The sequence below is a fragment of the Maylandia zebra genome, linkage group LG15, assembly GCF_041146795.1.
Source record: "Maylandia zebra isolate NMK-2024a linkage group LG15, Mzebra_GT3a, whole genome shotgun sequence".
NCBI lineage: Eukaryota > Metazoa > Chordata > Actinopteri > Cichliformes > Cichlidae > Maylandia > Maylandia zebra.
The window spans coordinates 17993348-18012960 of NC_135181.1; the positions used below are offsets into that span (position 1 = coordinate 17993348).

The 19613-nt window shown below is 39.3% G+C and overlaps 2 protein-coding genes across 2 annotated transcripts; both read left to right on the plus strand.

Moving 5' to 3' along the window:
- Window positions 1–550: 550 nt before the first annotated feature.
- Window positions 551–5200, plus strand: abracl (ABRA C-terminal like). Its single transcript, XM_004550565.3, has 3 exons — window positions 551–676; window positions 2266–2331; window positions 2820–5200. The coding sequence occupies exons 2-3, from the start codon at window positions 2271–2273 to the stop codon at window positions 3002–3004; spliced, it is 246 nt and encodes an 81-aa protein (XP_004550622.1). The 5' UTR covers window positions 551–676; window positions 2266–2270; the 3' UTR covers window positions 3005–5200.
- Window positions 5201–6920: 1720 nt separating this feature from the next.
- On the plus strand, window positions 6921–19235 carry heca (hdc homolog, cell cycle regulator). The gene is made up of 5 exons (XM_004550566.4): window positions 6921–7325; window positions 10846–11908; window positions 13516–13682; window positions 16045–16199; window positions 18718–19235. The coding sequence occupies exons 1-5, from the start codon at window positions 7187–7189 to the stop codon at window positions 18880–18882; spliced, it is 1689 nt and encodes a 562-aa protein (XP_004550623.1). The 5' UTR covers window positions 6921–7186; the 3' UTR covers window positions 18883–19235.
- The last annotated feature ends 378 nt before the right edge of the window (window positions 19236–19613 follow it).

Genomic DNA, 19613 nt, shown 5'->3' on the forward strand with positions numbered 1-19613 from the left:
CATACATTTCGTGACTTTACAGCATACAAGGAGTGTCCTCAAGGGAACTAGCTTTTGAACTAGAGTTAATAATTACCTCATTTAGAATATAAACCATTACTGGATTTGTTTACGACCTAAGTACTAGTGTTGGCTCCCAAAACAAAATATTGGTTGGGCTCTATTGTGAAGGGACTTTTGTTGTTGTTGTTGTCTTGTGTTTTGTTGTAGAATACTTTGATCCTAAGGTAAAGACATCTCAGGACATCGGGTACAGATCTTTAAATTGCTCCCACAGGTCAATTACAGCTGTGTGTACTTAAAAAAACAGGCTTAAAACAGGTGTGACAACTTCTATCTTATGTGTTTGTAAAGTTTTTGTTCTGTTATTTTTATTGCCTGGAGACATTGTAGAGCTTCACACATGTGCTATATAAATAAACACTAACACTGCATTATCTTTACATGCATATTCTTACTAAGATAACTTAGTGATCTCATGCTTCTGTTTAATATTCTTATTTTTTGAATATTAAACACATTCACTCCGTTCGTTTTACACCACTTTGTTGTTCCATTTCTAAAGGGTGGAGTTCTCCGAGCGCACTCTGAACGCAGCATCATTTTCCACCGGTGCCGATTCATCAGAAAGTCGTCCCTCACCTCATTACAAGCAAAAACAAGCCCAAGTAATCAGGTAAAATTCATATCCTTGTGTCGGTGTTATATTCGCTTGTGTTACATCGTTTTCCATCATTTATTCCAACCGTTCATCGGTCTGAATAACTCCTCGCTCCCCTCTCAGCGGAGGATTTGTCGGATGTTAGAAGCTAATCATACCGGCGAGCTCACATCTGCCACTCAGAGGAGTCTTTTCTTTTGCACCTGAAGTCGCGTAAAACATCGCCGAGCTGCTAATATTATTCAGCACTTGAGAATGTCTGCACATCTCTGAAATAAATCAACTGCAAGAAGTATTTATTAGCAGGTTTGGCTAGCCGTGAACGCTAATCCCTTACTTCCGCATTGATGAGTCCGCCCTGCTCGTGTTGGAGCTTGTTGCATTGCTGCAGTCAGTCCTCCTTTTATATGTTGTACTCATACCGAGTGCCTTTATATGTGTCTGATATATATATAATTAAATTGCATTTATTTATGGGTTTACTGGACTTTGAGTTTGTTTTCTTTTAATGAAAGTCCCCCAGCTCCCAAAACACCCTTCACAAAAGGAACAAAATTGAAAAAACGCCTTTCTGATAATCCCAATTTCATGATTAGAATAAATGTTAAGACTTTTGTCTAAAATGTAAAAAAAAAAGAAAGGAAAATTTGGCGCATATTTATTGACGAAATACAGCTCTTTAACTTTAATTACTGCACTTGCTGTTAAATCTAGCCTTGTTTTTCCAAAGTCAGAAAATTCCTCTACTGGTGGATGATCACTCAATAAATCAGTCAGATTTTGTTCAGATGACACCAGGTATGTCTGTTTACAGTGCTACACGGATGTTTATTAGACAAAAAGTAAGTACCGGTAATGTGTAATGGTAAGACTTTCAACGTGTAAAAAGAAAAAAAAACAGATCTAAAATTACATAAAAAATGGCCTGTAAGTACAATAGAAGACATTAGACAAAATAAAATGCATCACAGTGCATAGACTTCATTGTGCTTTAATGCACAATAATCTATAAGCTCTACTCATTGATTTAAAAATGTAAGGTAGATCAAATGTAACAAATCTACAGATTAGATCAAATGAGGAAAGTGTAAATAGAAATAAATTGTCTGTTTACCATATTCAATCAAAAGCTGGGCTGAAGATGTTTAAAGATTTCAACACTTCAGCTGCTCTCTTTCTCTACAGCAGACTGCTTCGTGACTCAGAGTGTAAAAGTTAAAAAATCTGCCTCCTCAGCTGTGTTGTCGTGCACTTTGGAACTACTCACAGGATGTAGCATCCATACTGCACCCTACGCACTGAGGATGTGAGACATGAATACTGGAGCAAGAAGACCATCAGGGGCTTTTAAAAACAAGTAAATAGATTTTAAAATCGATGTAGGAGCTGACAGGCAGCCAAGTTTTATGTAGTCTGGCCAAACGCCCTGGCAGCAGAGTTATAAATCAACCATAATAATCTAAAGCACTGCAGTAGTAAATAGACAAGTTGGGTCAGAATTGTGCAATACAGGTTTAATTGTTTAGTTTCATGTCTAGTGCACTCAAAACCGTGACGTCAGATTTAAAGCTAATGCAACTATTTGCATTTTGTTTCGCCTGCAGCAACAATGAATGTCTCCCATGAAATTGATTTGCTGGTTCAAGAGATCCAGCGACTCGGCAGTAAAAGTAAGTCAAAACTGTCATTGTATATTGCTGAATGACATGGTTTGCCTTGAAGTACTTTGATATATTATCCCATGAGCTTTAATAAACAACAATCATGCAGTCATCCAGTGTTGATTTGTGGTTCTGACCACTTCTAAAGCAGGAAACAAATAAACTCAGAGTTATGCCATTTGCAGCAGGGGTGTGTCAAGGTTTTTTGGAAACAGGGTGGCACTGCCACGTTTGTGGAGGGTGGCCTCTATAAACACGGCAGTGGATCAAACCACTCTGAGTTAATGCAGGTGTGTCCATTAGTTATTTTACAAATACACATAATAGGCATGAATGTCTGTAATTGTGGGGATCAATTGAAATGATTTGGTACTTTAATTGGAGTAAAAGATTAGGTTGTTTCATTTTATTTTGAAATTGAATTGAGATTGAAATCGCTACAGTCATTTTAATTGACTGCCCGAAGCTGTAACGATCGTTTAAATCTCTTATTTCAGACGCTGACGGTAAATGTAGCGTAAAGTTCGGGGTCTTGTTTAATGACGACCGTTGTGCCAACATCTTCGAAGCGCTGGTGGGCACCCTGAAGGCCGCCAAGAAGAAGAAGGTGATCGATTTCCAGGGGGAGCTGCTTCTGCAGGGCGTCCACGACAACGTTGACGTCATCCTGCTCCAAGAATGAGAAGCCGGTGTTGGGATAGGACAGCCTTCTAGCAGCTGCGGATCTTTCCTTCACAAGGCTCAGTATTTGAACTGAACTGCAATAACCAATCGGATTTGACCTAACAGTACACCGGCAGACTCAGCTGGCATGTCTGCATAGGATTGTTTTGTTTTTTTTGCTTTCTATGTGACAAATTAAGTAGTGATTTTGACCACAGATCAGGAATATAATACTTTGTGCTAATGCATTCACTTGCCTCTCTACAGTTTATTATCATAACCTGAGATGACCCACAGGACAGCATGCTCACTAGATTTAGCTGCTTTAGCAAACTACTGTACACTTTTCATTTGCTCTCTCTAATTGTTTGTGACTGATACCAAGCTGCACTAGGCTAATCCTCCCTTTGGTAGTGGGAGTTACGACCTCATTACTTGGTGCGTGTAACTGCTTTAAAATCTTGTCCAGCTCTGAGACAAAGGGTAGTGTGTGCTCTCCAACTGTGCCACCAAACGGCCATTCCAGTAATTGTTTACACAAGACATGTCTACTACCTCTTATTTGCCCAGGGCTTTTGGAAATTCAAGAACATCTCCGTGATAGAAACTAACTAAATGACAGCTCAAGTGCATTAAAAAAAAACAACAAAAAAACCCACTTTTTTTTTTGTACTGCGATGTGCTAAAGTCGTTTTTATTCCATCTTTTTATACGTAGTCATTAGTGAAATTTCTCTGCTAAACAAACTCCAAAAATTGCCTTTTCATAGAAATAGCTGATGAGCAATGGCGAATGTATTTTTTGTGCAGTTTTTATTAATGTATAATTACAGGGTGATTGGTGCCAAATGCTAAAGGTGACTCAGGACCAAAACAAAGCAACCAAAATCTGTTTAACTATCGTGCTGCGGCTTAAATTAGAGATACAAAAGGTGCATTTGCAGTTTTGTTAGTTTCTTTAATTTTAGCACTGTTTTGTACTGTAGGTCAAACAAAACTTAGCAGACCAGGCATGACCACTCTTATATCAAAATTCAGCAGTTATAGGTGATTTATTCTGTTTTAGCCATTTTTGTTATCAGTTTTTCTGAAATATCATCAACAGCCATTCCTGGCCCACTATGGAGGCCCAAAGCAGTTCAAATTAATAGAAAAAGAAAATTGTGAGTTAAGTAATTTCCTGAATAACTATTGATATGGTTGATTTAAAACAAAAAACAAATGTTTGAAATCAGCATGGAGTATTAATCAAATGGTAATTCCTATTCATTTTGATTTGGAGCAAAGGCAAGACACATCCGGTTGTAAGCTAGCCCGCTTCTTTCTACTAATAAGAGAGTTTATTCTGACTGAAAATTTGGGAAAATATTATTCACAATGTTCTTGTTTTACAACTGCATCACTCTTTCCTGGTGGTGTCGATGGACAGACAAGACACAGCCATGAAAAATTACATTTGCAAATCTTTACAGATAAATTCCTTTGTAAACTAAAATTTAGTTTACAAAGTTTAAACACAATTTATCTTAGTTAAGTCATTTAATGTAAATTAATATCGTTTTGAGCACTTTGGACCTCCATACATTTGGAAAATCTTGAAGCTGTTTGAATGTGTAACATCTTGTAGCTGACACCTCTTTAATAAAGTCATATCCTTTTTTTTCTGTTTTAAAATTAGGCCTCCATCATGTTATCAGTCACATTTTTCTGCTTCTCGTGATGCGAAGCTGGTTATCAGCCTTGTGAAACGACACCTGGTCTGCTAGTTTTTTTGACCCATGTCACGTTCACTGCTGTTGTGTCAGACTTGCTAAATATTTTACATTCAGGTGTATTTGTTTAAGCTTGACTTGAAATGTGTATTTCTCTCTTTCTCAGTATCAATGGCACAAATGGATCCAGCTCGATTATGAATGAAACTAAACTGTAACCTGATCACAGAAACGTGCTGCTTGCCATCCTGCTGATGCTCAGGCGTGACTTTCGGGTGACTTTCGAAGCACAAATGCAAATTACAAGCGAACGTTTGGCAGGAGGGAGAACGTAATGATCACTGCCGAGCCAATACCTCGAGCCATTTCTGTGAACAAGTGGGACGCCTGTGTGATGTGTTCAAGTGTGTCATTACTGTGTTTTCTATTGGCAATAACACATTCCTACAAGAGGTTTGTGTTACTGTGGAATACATTCCAAGGAATAAAATCTTTACATGCGAAGCCTTGAAACTTCTTTGTTGTTTGTTTCCTTGTGTGTTTTATGACTCTAGATGTTAAACTGAGGAAGATACTCATCTAAGCACTGTAATAAAAGACTGTGTAATGGTTTATGGGCCACTATGGTGTGGTGTGAGAATACTGTGGTAATGGCAAACTTATTAGCATCATTATGAAAACATTTGTTGCTTGGGGTGTTGACTGTAAGCTGAATTATAGCATGATGGCTGCTGTTTCATAAATCATCTTTAGTCAGGTTTTACCAGCTTTGAGCAGTACCCTACAAGCAAGGTCTGTAAATTGTCTGATTTATGAATGGAGTCTGGTTCCTGCTGATAACATATTCTCACTTCATTTCAATCAATCTTTTCATTCATCCCTGTTGTAAATTATCTGATTTAATTACTTATATTGGCATACAGATTCAGCGAGTTACACATTTACTGCACCCTTGAATACTGTTTTGCTGTGAAGCTGCACATTCAGGTATCCTGAATGAGACAGTGATACTTCCCCACATGTATGTGGTGCTGATTACTTCCCATCCTCTTCTATCGTTCACTTTAGTGCCAACTGAGGCTGCCGCTTCATGTAAATAGTTAACCAGAGGCTGTGTAACATGTGTGTGTTTTAATGATCACCATTTATGCTTATCTATGGAGATAAGTATACATTTACAATGCTATTGATAGCACTGATAGTTACTATTGTTGTGAACACTTCAATAGCAACTTGGAGAATGAACTTTCCCATAACTGTAATCTCGAATTGGCATAATTATTTTTTTTAAATGAAGCATTAAGTGGGGAAATTTTGAGGATGGGTGATGACGCTGGAACACTGTCATAACAGCACTGTAGACAAATAAAAGTACTTTTATAATGAGGTATAACAAAGGTACTGACAAGTAACAAATTACCGTATTCTCCTAGCTTAGAAATAACATAATTAATTTACTAATGCTATCACAGTCAGTCAAGAATCTGATTAATTTTTAAACTACTCGGCCACATGTGTCAAACTAAAGCATAGTTCTTTGCAAATGTAAATCTGGCCCACCAATTCATTCAAATTCTGAGAAACAGCAGCTAATTTGTAGTTTTTAGGGTTATTTTCTGTGCATGTGGCTTCACACTGGAAAGGTGGGCTGTATGGTACATTTAAACTATTTATTTATTTTACTTATTTTGGTGAAATTCACCATAACCATGAAATGGTCAGATTCAGGCTTTTGCCTTTAAGAAAGATATGAAAAAAAGATTCTTTATTTAGTTTTTAAAAATAAATAATGGCTAAGTAAGCTATGATAGGACAATTAGGGAAAAAATTAAATTAACAATAACAAGTATATAACAAATGGCTTGAGAAAGTGGTAGAGTACATAAGGCAATAGTATATAATGTGACATAAAACTATAGCTTAATGAAATTAAAAAAAATTTTAATTAAAAATAAATACAGTACAGTAAAATAAGTATAGAGAAAGATATTATATAATAATATCATATGGTGTGAAGTTGAAGTAACTTTTAAGGCTTTGTTTTGCTAAGACCTTTCTGTGAACTTTCTATGTATGGGGAATAAATCTGATACCTGACTAAAAACCGAAACATGCCTTTAGATGCAGCAAATTCCGAGCTTTCCCACGGGACGCAAACGCAGCCTAAATCGCTGACGGTCAACACTAGGGGGCGGGGTCCCGTGACGTCAGGGGGTGGAAGAGAACAGCAGAGCAGGAATCAAAACAAGAGACGGACACGCCTTCGCTCCTAAAGGTTATACCAGCTTATTTCTTAGACCTGCTGCACTAAATTCAACCCGCCGTGCAAGAAGAGGCCCAAAAGCATCACCACAAAGAGAAAAGCCCGCATTAAAAACAAAGCACTGCAAGGGTCCACTGCTGAAATGGAGTCCACAGAAATGTCAGACAGCGCTGACAGGAGCCGTTGATAGAGGTCGAAAATAACACTTGACACTCGAATCCTGTAAAATGCCCAACCAGAAGAGCAGCAAGGGAAAGAAAAGCAAACGCACGAACAGTAGCGGAGATGAGCAGGAAAATGGAGCCTGTGCGGCCGCAACAGGAGGCGCGGCCGCGGCGGCTGCACCCAGGAGCGAGCGCTCAAGTGGTAAGAGAGGAAACGGACGCAGATGTAGTGAAGTTTGGTGATGCTGCCTTCCTGCCAGGGGGGAAGCCCTGTCTGTCTGTCTGCACGACTGTGACATACGTTCACTGCAACGGTGCAAATGTCTCGATCCCCCCCCATCCACTTGTTCCTTGCAGCTCAAGCCCAAACTTCGTTTAAAATGTGCGGCATTACGGTTCCGTGAATAGTGGCAAACATGGGCCACATTTGTCGAGCACGATTTCAGGCCTTGCATAATTGTAGCTGTTGGAGTAGCTATTGCTCAACTGCGCTTAAATCGTGGTTGGGAAACTGATTTTCTATTATTTTTAAAGGTCATTCGGGGTTTGTGTGGGCACAGGACGAATGCCGAGCAGGCGGCAAAGCAGTTGAAATATTGCTGAAGTAGTAGGTGTTACTTAATGTGTCGGATTTAAGGCGAACTTGACAGCGGCTGTTGGTGTTTCTTAAGTCGATTGTGGTCGTAGTTTGTTATTGGCTTCAGAGGTGGATGATGGGAGAGATACGAAATCGTGAAATTTATGAATGGAGTTCGGCTCCTCGGAACTCCTCTAGGAATATAAGGGATTATCGCCCGTGAATGTGACGCGCAGCGCCGTCAAAAGTGGCCATAAGAGGTGTTAACGACACAGCGCGACCCTTCTTTTATTTCTTTGTCTGCACGTGCACGTCAGTGATCGCGGGCTCTCTCGCAGGCCTCAGCTGTCTTTTCCTGACGGGCACCTTGTCCACAACAGTTTTTCGGTTGTGGCCTTCCTCCTCCAGGGTAATACTGACAGCTCACCGCTTGTGTGCGCACTCAAGTTCAAATGCAGTCCACACGGACGTGGAGCTGCTGGAGGTGCGTGCATTCATACAAACTGTACAGATTAAACAAAGCTTGAGACTGGAAACCACTTCACAGCAAACCTCATCTTAACTGTCAGGTATTGCTAGTGCAGCATTACACATCCAGTGACAACAGATTGTTCTTATGGTGTTATAAGACTAAGTAAAGCCCTGCTTTAACTTTTTTAAAAGGGAAAGCAAAGCACAAATCGGGATTTTTACCGTGTAACTCATCAGAGAAACTTAACGTATATACTGTACAGGTAGTTAGTAATTACACTTATTTATTTTTTTTAGTTCAGAGTGTAAAGTGCATGTTTGCAAAACCAGAAGGTAGGCGGTTCCAAGAGGGGGTTTGGGCCTTTTAACAAAAAATTACCTTTTTGCTGTCATCTATCTTTTGCAGCAGGTTTCCCCAGATGTGGATTAAGCCTGTTCCTGCACAAAAAAAGAAAATTCATTGAAGACCTTCACTGAAATAAGTTTATAGTCTAGGACTAGGTTTATGGTATGAAAGATGCCTTTAACTGGAAGTTACAAAATCTCTGCAAAGCTCTTGTTCTGCGGATGCTGAAGCCTGAACACACTTGTAGACACCAGAGTGATACACGGTGCTAAAAGTGGATTGTTTTCTGCTGTGTGGTGAGTTAGAAAGTGAAGAAGAAGAAGAAGAAGAAAGCCCTGCAATTGTACCGGAAAAGGAAGGAGGAAACTACCCCCCCCCACACACACACACGCACACACACACAGTGTATTATCATGAGCTACTCCTCTCATAGAGACCGTGTGGCCACATTTTGTTTGATTCACATCCAGATTTGAGAATTGGCATCCTGTGAATAGAGCTGCTCACAGGATGGCCTACTTGAATTTCATAAATAGATGCAGAAGAGGCAGCAAGGACACCGAAAGCACCCGTTTAACATTTTCACCCCATGTTGTGTCTGTTTGCGATGAAGCTTAGGATGGAGAATCGGAGGGAAAATGTCACCCAAAATGCATTTGTGCTGAAGACATGAATAAATTGTTGCCTTTAGTATTTCAGCTGCACATAATGGTTGATTAAAATAAAATAAAAAATAATAATAAAAATCCCAAAGTGGTGTATTCAGTTTGTGCGAAAGAAAACCCCACAACTCTCTTCAGTTTCTAAAAATTCGAGACACCGAAAAAGCTTTTAAGAAGCTGAAAGCGTCATAAGTGCAGTTTATGAAAGTAAAATTAGCTTCTAGGGTTTGCTGTTGTTTTGTTTACTTAATTTGAAGACTTCTTCTTAGGCTCTTGTGCAGTAAATGAATAGTAAAAGTTACCACTGGATTAAACAATGCTGTAGTTTAATGGTTAACTTGTAATTAGAATTTTCTCTGGAGGACAAAAGGTGCCAAACTAAAACAATTGAATTATTTGAAAAATTAAATGGAAAACCGAATAAGCTGGAGAGTCAAAGTGAAGGTAAATAAGGAGGAAATTAAAAGAGCAAAAATACTATGTCACATTCTATAATATAAATAATGCCTACACATATATTAATTCAGTAAATAGCAAATCAGAATGTTTATTAATACTTTTATTCATTTATCTTTAACTTTAGCTATTTCCAATCTTCATATTTTAGTTTTATTTTATGTATTTTACATTAACAGATTTATTGTTTGCAGTACTTGAGGTTTATTAGAAGAGTTAAAGAAATAAAATAGGCTGTAGACTGAAAAGAGCAAAGTCACCCTAATTTTGATTGGCTAGGTTACATTTGTTGTCAAATATCTGATAGGCGTAGATCAATGTCGTCATATATCAATCTTCAAAATAACATTTGAAGATTGGCTTGAGAGGCGAGCCTGAGATGGTTTGCAGAAGAGGGATAGTGAGCATACTGGACAAAGGATGTTGAATGTGGAGCTGCCAGGTAGGAGAAAAATAGGAGGATTAATTGATGTAGCGAAGGAGGACATGCAGAAGGTTGGTGTGATAGAAGAAGATGCTTGAGAAAAGGGGAGCTGGAGGAAGATGATCCGGTGCGGTGACCCTCAAAATGAGCAAAAAAAGATGTTCACATTTGGCTTCTTTCTTTGCAAAATAGAGGTTAAACCTGCATTTGTGGATGGCATGATGAACTGTATCCCTGAATAATGATTTCTGGGGTAGTTCCTGAGCCAATGCAGAAACATGGTTGTTTTTAGCAAAGATTACGGTCATCAAATATTGATTTTCAGCCTCGTCTCTTCCACACACAGATTTCTACAAATTCTCTGTATCTTTTGAAAATACTCAGTACTGTACATTATGAGATGTTCACACTTGTCACAGTTTTATGTTGAGGAACATTCTGAAATTGTTCCAGACACAGTAGACACACTTATTTGCAGAGTGGTGAACATCTGTCCATCTTTTACTTCTGAGAAACTCTCAAAGATGCTCTTTTTATACCCAGTCTTGTTACTGTCCTGTTGTGTTCCTCCAGGGGTTTCTCTTTGGTACTTTCCCCACCTTTTGTTGTCTCAATTTAAACCTTCAATATGTTTTGTATGCTTTGTTGTGAATAAGATATGGGTTTATGAGATTTACAAATCATTGCGGTCTGGTTTCATCTACATTGTACACAGCTTTTAAACTTTTTATGAATTTGAGTTATAAATAAATTCTTTTCCCTCCTCTCTTCTCTCTGTTCATTCAGAGGCCCAGTGTGCAACCCCTCTCGGCTGCAGCCTGAGCCGTGCCATTGATCTGGAGAAGGACGACTGCCAGAGGGTTGTTTGCAACAGCGAGCTCTGCCCTTATGGCAACTGGATGCATCTACAGTGTTTCTACGAGTGGGAGAGCTCCATCCTTGTCCAGTTCAACTGCATCGGCCGTGCGCGGTCCTGGAATGAGAAGCAATGCCGACAAAACATGTGGACCAAGAAAGGCTACGACCTAGCCTTCAGGTTCTGCTCCTGCCGCTGTGGCCAGGGTCACCTGAAGAAGGACACCGACTGGTACCAGGTGAAACGCATGCAGGATGAGCGTAAGAAGAAATCGTCGGAAAGGAGCTCAGGCAGGACTGGAGCCAGCGGAGGGGCTTCAGGGTCCGGGGATGGGTTTTTTGAAGAGCCCAAGAAAAGCAAACCACTTGGAGGGGCTGTAGGAGGAGCCAAACTAGCTAATAGGGCCTCTAGTCAGGAGATGCCTCGTAGACAATCAGTTGATCGACAGAACTCCACAGAGAGAGGTGGAGCAGCAGGAGGAGGGGGATATGCAATAGGAGGGCCTTTACCTTTTGGGCCTCCTCAGAAATCTCCATGTGACTCCCCGGGACAGTCTCCTCCTACTGGCTTCACCTTCTCCCCCACTGCTGCTCTCGGATCGGGAGGTGGGGGAACAGGTATGCGGGGTTCCCGTCAGCTGGGAGAGTTCTTCAAATCAGCCGTCCACATGGACGCACAGAGGAAACACCTGTTGGTTGGGGGATCTCTCGGTCGGAGCGGAGGCTGCTCCCTGGGAGCCTCTGGCGGTGCAGCTGGTGCTCCTCACTTAGATGCAGGGTCTGTCCTGCCGCTACAGCTATCCTTTACCCTCCCGCTTCATCACCGGCTCACCTCTGGCAGTGTGGGTGATGGTAGCCACCCTCACCCGGTGCAGTTCCTGAGGAGGCTGGACCTCTCGGAACTCCTCACCCACATCCCGCGCCACAAGCTCAACACCTACCACGTCCGCATGGAAGATGATGCCCAGGCAGGCCAGGGAGAGGAGCTGCGCAGGTAGGGCTTTTGGGAAATAATATAACAAATCTATTTCTTGCAACATTTCTTGAACACTAAACTTGCGACACAGTGAACACATGGTGAAAGTGATCAATCTGAAATGTTTATTTTGCATGCAAATCTTGAAACTTTAAACATATTTTTTAATCAAAATGCTAAATAAAACTCAGAACTTTTAAACCTACCAGATGTGCCCATGCAATGCACGTGATTCACTGTCAGACAGGCCAGGTCCTATATTCATGTGCTTAGTACAGGTAAAGAACGAGCAGGCTGCACACAGAGCAGGTCGTCACATTCACAGCTGCTTGTGGCACATGTGGTTTTAATATATTGTAACTGCAGCATTTTGCAGTTATAACATCATATAACCACACAGCGGTTAAAGTTGCAATATAATTACAGCATTTGCACAGCACTCATTCATGTATACATTTACATGCAGTACTGTGCAAAAGTCTTAAACCACCTCTTATCCTTAGATAAGACCTAATCTTTTTCAGAGAAAGGCTTTTGTTTGTTTGTTCATTAAGCTTAATACTGAACTATGACTTGTTCAAATTTAAAATAGGCATCTAGCCCAGTGACCCAGTTGTGTCTACACACAATAGACGATTTAAGAAACACAAAATTTTTAAATTATATCTTTGTTACTAGCAGACTGTCACAAAAATGCATGATTTGTTCCAATTTATTTATTTGAATCTATAAAAAAATTCTAAGATAGCGCAGCTTGATAGGCATAAAGTATTACTTTTGTACAACAAACAGCTATTAGCTGAAAACCTGGCATATCACAGCATGGTGTGAAGTGTGTGCCTAAAAATATTGAGGAAAATGGACAAGATGAGGTCAAAAAAAGAAGTGACAGGCCTAAAAACGTGGATATCTGAAATGATCTCAAAGGAATGGTGGCTGTCAAGAAGCCATTCTTAGGGAAGGAAAACACAGAGAAGGCTGAGGTACTTCACAAGAGTGATGAATACAAATTTGAATTTGTATGCACTGAAGACGTCAGGACGAAGGTGAAACACTGTGTCTACAGCCATCTGGAAAAACCAAGTGGTGGTGAGGATCTTGTTAAAAGCGATGGAAATATAAATGCTGAATAGTTGTATCAGATTTTGATCTACCATCTGGATCCATCATCCTGAAAGTGTCTGATTGGCGACAGCTTGATAGAATTGTACAAACTGTTGAAATACATATTTATGTTTGCACATCTTTCACTAAATCACTGTGTGTATTTCCAATCTTCCTAACAAAATATAAAGAAACGAGCGGTGGCCAGAGACTTTTGCACAGTTCATCGTTCATATTCAGAAAAAAAAGCTTCTTAAAATGGATCTATGATATGGTTTTCTTTCCTCATACATGCTTCCTCTATTATAATTCTGTACCTCCTGTAAACAGAGTGGCTTATCACTGTTTTTAGCAGAATTTTGACTGCATGCACTGATTAAAACAAAGAAATGATTGTTGATTTAGGTCACGAGATGCAGTGCCACAATCATTTCTGCTGATATCCTACATAGAAGAACTGCCTGAACTTTCAGTGCAAGTGATTTGATGATGGTTCTTCTTACTGTGTCGCCACCCTGTAGGTTCATCCTGTCAGCTCTCAGTGCGAGCCAGAGAAACGTGGTCAACTGTGCACTGTGCCACCGGGCGCTGCCTGTATTTGAGCAGTTTCCTTTGGTGGATGGGACGCTGTTCCTCAGCCCTTCACGCCATGATGAGATTGAGTACGATGTGCCGTGCCACCTTCAAGGTCAGACATGGTTTTAACTGCATGGAATGAGGCCTGTGCTTAATTTGTGGAGGTAAATATTCATGCATGTAAGAGTCTGAGATGTATTATTTGAGTTTTCTGAAATTTCGCTCAGCATTGAGCGGTCTGATTTTGAACAGCAATCTGTCAGAACTTCTGCTTTTTCAGTGGTCGTCACGGTTGCTAACCATCAATTAATCAAGTGTATTTACAATGCCTGGCTAGAAGATAGACAGAAGATTAAAATAGCGGAAGTAGAGGACCTCGCAAGATTTGTTTCATCAGCTTATTTTGCCTTTAATGTATAGCGCCAGGAGAGTTGAGAAAGGGGGGAATGACATCAGATTTGGTGAGGATATACAGCCTGTGTATTGTACATGGGGCAGGGAGAATAGGGAAAAATGTATAACAGAGGCTTCTAACCTCACCCATTTTCTATCAGATTTTTATTTAGTGGTGCAAATTGAATGAAACCTTTAAGTTTACACAGACCTTATTGTGATTAAGCTTCTGACTTGGGCAGTCAAACTCAAAAGTGAGCAAACAAATGTAATAAAGTCGTAATACATCATGCAATCAGACTATTTAGAGTAAAAAAAGATATTTAAACCTTTAAAGGAAATGAAACTGATCTGTGAATCATCTTGTTGTGTACTACGTTTTCAAACTCATGAGAATAAGTTCTTCATTTGTTTTTGTGTATTTGCATGTTTTCCTAATTGGCAGCGCACTGAGAGCTCAGGGTCACCGCCTTGTTAAGACTACCGCAGAGTACGACAACAGGACTGCCGCTAATCATGAAAAATGTATATTCTCAGTGGTTATAAATAAATTATTAGTGCATCATGATGCTCAATTATACATTCCTGCTCCTTTAAAGTGTTTTCAAACTGTGTTTTCCTTATATAAAGAGAAATTGATCCATCAGTAAGCCCAATATTCACTGTGTGAATACACATGAAAGGTTTTCTGCTGGCTTCTGCACAGTCCTACATGAATGTAAATCAGCGTGAAGCTTCTTTGATGTGCTGGCCTCCAAGCTTTGATATGTATGTCCTTGATATGCATCAGTATGAAAGGCTTATTTATTCCATTTTTGCTGCTTTTTGTCAGGCAGAATTTAAATGTTGGTGAAGGAGTAGCTTAATTTCTGTCCAACAGATGTGAAAAAAAAAGAGTTCAGTTAAATTATACTAGCCATGATACTTTTCTATATTTGAGCTAAAAACAGAAGAAGTAAGTAAGAACCCCCCAGAAAACATAATCATAACTCAGGCTTGAACTGTGTGGCAAAAACATGAAGAAGAAGCACTCAGAGAGTTCAAGCCTCCGCTAAGACAGCTCACTCTCTGGGCTGTATTTACCTTTAAGGGAATAGTGCAGTAAAAATGACATAAGGGCAGAGTGACAGGTGTTTACTTTGAGTACGCAAACATTATGTAGGAGTAGGTAATGGATATTGATTTGTAAATGTTAAGCGAATAACTTGAGCTCAATATATAATATTATATTTCTACATTATGTTTCTAACTTACTGACTTTAAGATGCAACAATTTTTGGGGTCATTTTAAGAGGAAGGAAGATGTCAAACATAAAAGTCAGGTCAGGGGTCAAATGTGACATGACATTTGGATGAAAACTATAATGTGATATTTAAAATCTATGCCAGTATGATTTTCTAAATGTTTGCCATTACAAGTATAGTCTTGTATAGATACAAGACATTTTATGAAGTCCAAAATAACACAATAATTAGAATCCCCATATATCATCCCCTACAGTATATGCCTTTATATCGTCAGTACAAACAATAAAAGTAAAAAATTGTTTTAAATAGCTTTGTGCAGCATTATTATTCCTTTGGCCTTCAGAACAATCCACTGACCTTGAAGAAGAGGTCAGAGGTCAAATGTAACATTATATTAGAACTCTTTTTATGGTACTTTTTTATATGTTGACAATACACTTCTGATTTTTTGACAAATTTTCACCAATAAATCATTAAGTTAACCCTGAAGACCTCAGTGGATGGAAGTAAAATTTGAATGTATTGTTAACATGACCCCACTCTACACCAGTCCAAAGGTTTTTTTTTTTAATTAATTGAAAACTTTTTGAGCTATCATCATATCACAAATGCTGCAAAAAAAAAAAAAAGCCTCCTTGGCGGCAATAATAAAATGACTCTGTATAATGCAGTGGAGTGGAAAAACACCAGAGCAAGAAAAAGAATAATATTCATGAAGCAACGTAAAGGTCTGTATATACTGCAGGGATGTGACAGTGGACTTTTGAGGAGGCTTATTGTTTTATTTTATTTTTTTATGTATGATTAATTATTCCTTTTGGTTCTTTCAACAGGCCGGCTGATGCACCTCTACGCCATCTGTGTGGACTGTCTAGAGGGCGTCCACAAGATTGTCTGCATCAAGTGCAAGTCACGCTGGGATGGGAGCTGGCACCAGCTGGGCACCATGTATACCTACGACATACTGGCTGCTTCACCGTGTTGCCAGGTAGAAACACTGAGGGGCATAGAAGAGCATGCTACTGAAATAAATAGAAAAGAAGAAGAAGAGTAATATGACAGACAAAAGCGATAAGAGCAAAAACCAAAGACCTTCCCCGTATTAGTAATTTCTGACAACAAATAGGTACAGTGACATGATGCTTTATCTCTGCTGGGTGTGTAAGCAGGTGTTTGCTAAAGTTATCAATTTATGAGGTGATAGCAATTCAGTGTTGTGTTTACAGCTTTCTCCTCTGCCACTTTGAGCCAAAAAGTTAATTAAAAAAGCTCTAAACCAAATCTAGAGATTAAACAGCTGCAGCTCCTACAAAGCTGTGACCATGTTACTTGCAGATGCCAACATTTGCTCATGGACACCAAAATAACTGTTAGCACCGATCTGACAAAAGTTAAATGATTCAATACCAATTTAAAAAGTCAGACAACGTATAACTCATTTTCTGAACTACTGACTCCACGTTGTTAATATAAAGTTTTGTTTGTCTGACTTGAAATTGGATTATTAAATCTTCCTTTCTGGGGTTAAATAATCTCAATAGAAGCTCCGCTTACCTGCTTTTTAGTGGAAATGGATTGTTTTTGGCTTTGCAAATTCAAATTTTATTGAACATACCTCCCAATGATAACCATGTTTTTGCAGAAATAAAACAAACCTTAAAAAACACTGTTCTAAACTATTATGCACAATAGAGTTTCAAAAAATTTTATTGGTTGTAAAGAACTGAAAATGGTCATTTGTTGAATTTGCAGTATTAGGAGGTCACATTTACTAAAAACCAAAAGCTATTTCTATCAAAAACAAAAGTCCTTTTTTGATATAACCTTCACAAGTCCTGCATCCATTGAACTTGTGAGTTTTTGGAGAGTTCCTGCTTGAATTTCTTTGCAAGATGTCAGAATAGCCTCCCACAGCTGCTGTTTTGATGTGAACTACCTCCCACCCTCATAGATCTTTTGCTTGAGGATGGTCCAGAGGTTCTCAATAGGGTTGAGGTCAGGGGAGGATGGGGGCCACAGCATGAATTTCTCTCCTTTTATGCCCAGAGCAGCCAGTGCCACAGAGGTATTCGTTGCAGGATGAGATGGTGCATTGTCATGCATGAAGATAGGAAGAAACTCTACATACCAGTATTTTGCAGAGGTCATTTTCACACCTTTGGGCATCCTAAAGGGGGCTACCAGCTCTCTCCCCATGATTCCTAACCTTAACCCAGGGTTGCACGACATCCATTAGTTTGGAAGACTGTTTGAAAATGAATCTTGATGTATTTCTGCTTGTGGGAGATGGCATTTTAACAGCTGCTCTCTTAATCTGATGAATTTCTCTGGCAGAAACCTTCCTCATTAACCCGTCTGTGCTGTGAATCAGCCACAAAGTTTTTCACAGTACAATAATCGCTTAAGTTTTTGTGTCGTATTGAATGTATTCATACCTTGTCCAAGGCATTCTACTATTTGACACTTTTCTGCAGCAGAGAAATCCTTTTTTCCCATGTTGCATGGAACCTGTGGTATGCTTAATAATTTGGAACATCTTTTTTAGCTAGTTTTCCTTTAATTGAGCTTGCCTGGCAACCTAATTATGAAAACTGTCTGAGATTCATATCAGTGATCCAAAGAGCCCTGAGACACAATACCATCCACAAGTTTAACTGAAAACGACAAACTGGATGTTTGCATAATTTGGAATATGGCGTATAATATTTTTATTGCATTACCTGCATCTACAAAGTATCTACCAAATAGCAAAAAAACCACAGCATTTGTTTGCTAATTGTAGCGCTTAATTTGTTACTTAATTTGTTACCAATTCATAGCAACAGCTATCCCAAGGCTCTAGAAATGTTAAGGCAATTTTAAACCCCAAAAGTTGGACGATCTCCTACAACCAAGAACTTGGCAACATAGGAAACGAAAAACTCCCTTTTTAACAGAAAGAACCCTGCCGCAGAACCAAGATCAGGGAGCTACAGCCATCCGCTGCAAACTATTGGAGCATGAGGCGAAATAAAAAGGTGAAAAACAGGAGCGTAGAGAGACCGTGAATGACAAAATACAAAACACAAACTACAGGAGAGAGTAGACTGACGTTAATGTCATGAAATAGTGGCATGTAAACACATGGGGAAGAGAAATGCTCATTGCATCATGGAAAGTCCCCTAGCAGCCGGTTTGAGCCTGTCCTAACTATAAGCTTTATCAAAAAGGTGTTTGTCTCCTGAATCCACTGGAAGCTGGTTCCATGGAAGAAGAGCCTAATAGCTAGATAACCTACGCTAGTCTAAAAATAGTGATTGTATTATAGTAGTAAAAGTGCATCCAGTCTGTTATCTAGTTTCACCGTCACTTTTTGCATCTAAAGACCCATTTAAAGCTGCTTGGACCCTTGAATTAACATGATTTTGTCACACTTAGATCCCAGGGAGTCACGAGTGAACCTCCATGCTGATATCTTGCCTCTTTCCAGCCTCTTGTTTGCTGACCTGTGTCCTGTATGTCCTCAGGCCCGTCTCAACTGTAAGCACTGCGGGAAACCGGTGGTGGACGTTCGAGTCGGGATGCAGTATTTCTCCGAGTACAGCAACGTCCAGCAGTGCCCCCACTGCGGCAACCTGGACTATCACTTTGTTAAACCTTTCTCCTCCTACAAAGTTCTTGAGGCTTATTGACAAATGTTGCTCTTGCATGCTAGTTGAGCTGCTTTTTGTTTGTTTGTTTTTTTCTAACACAATCTAGGAAAGATTTTATTTTTTGGGGCCTTAAGGAGGCTTTTAAGTTCTCTCTCTTTTGATTTCACGATTTCAGTTTTTTTTTAATGTATAGGAAATGTATGATTCTAGTTAGAGAAAAGTTCCATGGCAGTATCTCTGCGGTTAGAGATAAGTGTTGATGAAAGTGTTGCACTGACATTTCAGTCAAGCAAACACATTTATCCGTGACGAGTGAATGTATCTGTATGCCAAATTTACTTTTATTTTTTACCAAAAACAATCTTGAATAAAGCTGAGAGAGATAGACACTGGTGCTGGTTTGGTGTGCTCCTCTTTGTTAAAGCAGCTTTTGATAAGAATATGTTCTATCTTGATTAAAAACGTCATAAATAAAATGTACACCTTTTACTCTATGACAGATTCATCAGTTTATAAGTCTGGTATTACCATGTAGTATGTTCCTATCTGAGCTGTGAACATCTTAGAAAACTTGTACACTACATCCTGAGAGACCAACCTGATGTACACTGTGTCAACGATTTCCACATATTTTTTTCTCCCTTTTAAAAGGATTATGTTCTTCATGACTTTACTGAAGACTTGTAGGATGTCTGACAGGGAGCAGCCATGATGGAGGTCTTTGTTTTATATATATATATACATATGTGTGTGTGTATATATATATATAT

What these genes read in the sequence shown, in the direction of transcription:
- abracl (XM_004550565.3), top strand. Translation starts at nt 2,271, where the DNA reads ATGAATGTCTCCCATGAAATTGATTTGCTGGTTCAAGAGATCCAGCGA. An exon ending in CCAGCGACTCGGCAGTAAAA is followed by an intron (nt 2,332 to 2,819) that starts GTAAGTCAAAAC and finishes CTCTTATTTCAG; the next exon opens with ACGCTGACGGTAAATGTAGC.
- heca (XM_004550566.4), top strand. Translation starts at nt 7,187, where the DNA reads ATGCCCAACCAGAAGAGCAGCAAGGGAAAGAAAAGCAAACGCACGAAC. An exon ending in CAGGGAGAGGAGCTGCGCAG is followed by an intron (nt 11,909 to 13,515) that starts GTAGGGCTTTTG and finishes GCCACCCTGTAG; the next exon opens with GTTCATCCTGTCAGCTCTCA. An exon ending in TGTGCCGTGCCACCTTCAAG is followed by an intron (nt 13,683 to 16,044) that starts GTCAGACATGGT and finishes TTCTTTCAACAG; the next exon opens with GCCGGCTGATGCACCTCTAC.